Raw genomic sequence first — 2,161 nt, forward strand, 5'->3', positions numbered from 1 at the left:
AAAATGAAGTTCACTTTCTTATTTTCAAAGAATACTCGAAACTCCCCATTTTACAATTTCAACATACCGTCTGCATGCAACGTGAAGTTTCTGAGCGAAGAACCATTTCCAATTGAAAATGGGGTTTGTTCCCTCCTTTATACAAAAGCTTTTGTTTATGTCAAGGCCTTTGTCCGTTCTGCATCCGAAATGGTCTGTGGAGTTGCCGTTGACATACCTGTGAAGCTTACCTTTTTTTTTTCGAAAAAAAGAAAAAGCTCCCTCCTCTATACGGACTTCATATATGAGTGAAAGAAACATAACAAATCATTCAGTAAGGTTTGACCGTTCCTTTCGTAGGCCCCCCCCCAAAAATGGGAGAACGCAAAAGAAAAGGTGAAGTTTGGTTCAATGGAGGGAAAGTTGCGGCAACAGACCATTATAATATTCAAAATTGGCCCATGCACCCATGGAGTCGTTTCCTTTCGGTAATAGCGAAGATGATGCAAACACCGTTTTCGTCAATGTTTATCAGTACCTTTTCCTTCATTTATCCCTTCATTAATTGTGGCCCCAAACAGGAAAATCCCCACACCAATTTCACGATACCTCATTCCTTACCTCGTGCCGCTCTCTTTTGTGTCACCTATTAAATGCGAATAAAACACACGCTTTTTTAACTGCATTCTCCGCATCTATCACTTGAGACAGGGATGATAATGCATTTCTGTTTTCTTAATTTCCGAGGCAAAAGTTTCACACAACAGCAAATATACATGTACAATCAGTACCTCGAGCATCTACAAAGTTGATTCCATTAGTGGCGAAAATGCACAACACCACAAGGGGTTGTCGACACACTTTTATTCACTACAGATAGGGCCTCCATTCTCCACCCTAATAATTTCCTCATATTATTTCCCTCATGGACCTGTTGGTTCATTATGTTATTCAAATGATAAGAAACGGGGGGAAAAAAAAATTACTCCATTAAAGGGGATAATTCGTGATTATTCGCATAGTAACGGTTGGAATAAGGGCATGTGTCGGTGAGGCAGCTGCACACATAGTCTTCACAACAACTAACCCCTCCCCACACACTCACACTACTGTGTGTAGTAGAAAACCCCACCGTATATTACTTATTCAGTGGGTACACCAAAAATTCGGGGTCAGTCATCTGTTCCACATCACAAATATCTTCATATTTCCTTACAATCCTCTCCCGAGTGTAGTTGTAGGTTATGACGGAAGTATTTCGTAACGCCGCCACGACATTATGTCTGTAGGTACTGTTTCCCATAAGGTTCCTATACCACGGAAGGCGGACAAAGTATTCTGGAAAGTAATACGTCCATCGGTCGGGGGCCCCTGTAAAATGTAAAAGTACCGAACTTGTATCGTATTCATCTGTTGGGTAGTAAAAGTATCTCTTGTCATAGTCAAGACTAATGATTCCACGCCGTATTATGTATTTGGAATCCACACCCGTTGCACTACCAACGCTCCAAATAAATAAGGCAGCCCAAATAGACTGATCACACCACCATTCAGTGGAAGCTTCCCTGAGTTGCAAAAAAACGCTAAATGCCTCTTTATATGCCCATACCCGGCCCACAATTCCTCCACTGTTAAGGTGTCCACGCACGGGAGGTGGCAACCCCAGCAGCCGCTCAACACCAATTGATTTGGCTTCCGACAGACCCATGGCATAAAATCTCGCACAACGATCCCAATGCGACTCATTTTTCGGGTTGTATGTGATGTTCAACTGGGGAGCATAACAATCCGGTTCTGCTGTGTGAAGCATGGGCGGCCAAGCATCACCTCTGTATATAGCCGTTTGGTTAAAGAATGTAGGCAGTGGGGGAGACATTTTTATAAAGTGGTCAAGCTTCCGTTTCCGATGGATTCCATCAGTGAAAAGTGTATCCGCACCATCAAACATAACTAACACATCATCATCATGGAGACCCTCATCATCCAAGAAGTTCAATAACCAGTTTGCCCGGATGGTGTGGCTGTAATTCCCACCCATACCAATAGAAATTACCGACACATTTGTAACAACAGCAGTCATTAACATTCTGCACCAACCTGGAGAGGGTCGGGTCTGAACAACAACAAAAATGACTCTCGGATTCCTAAATGGGACTCGCCGACTAGTTGGTGCATCTAACCA

General features: G+C 42.9%; 1 pseudogene across 1 annotated transcript; it reads right to left on the reverse strand.

Annotated features, from left to right (window-relative positions):
• Positions 1-1,117: 1,117 nt before the first annotated feature.
• On the reverse strand, positions 1,118-2,119 carry TEOVI_000342000:pseudogene (annotated as a pseudogene). Its single transcript has one exon. A coding segment is annotated over exon 1 (1,002 nt).
• Between the last annotated feature and the right edge of the window lie 42 nt (positions 2,120-2,161).

This window comes from Trypanosoma equiperdum (assembly GCF_001457755.1).
Source record: "Trypanosoma equiperdum strain OVI genome assembly, contig: ctg_744, whole genome shotgun sequence".
In the NCBI taxonomy this organism is placed as follows: Eukaryota; Euglenozoa; class Kinetoplastea; order Trypanosomatida; family Trypanosomatidae; genus Trypanosoma; species Trypanosoma equiperdum.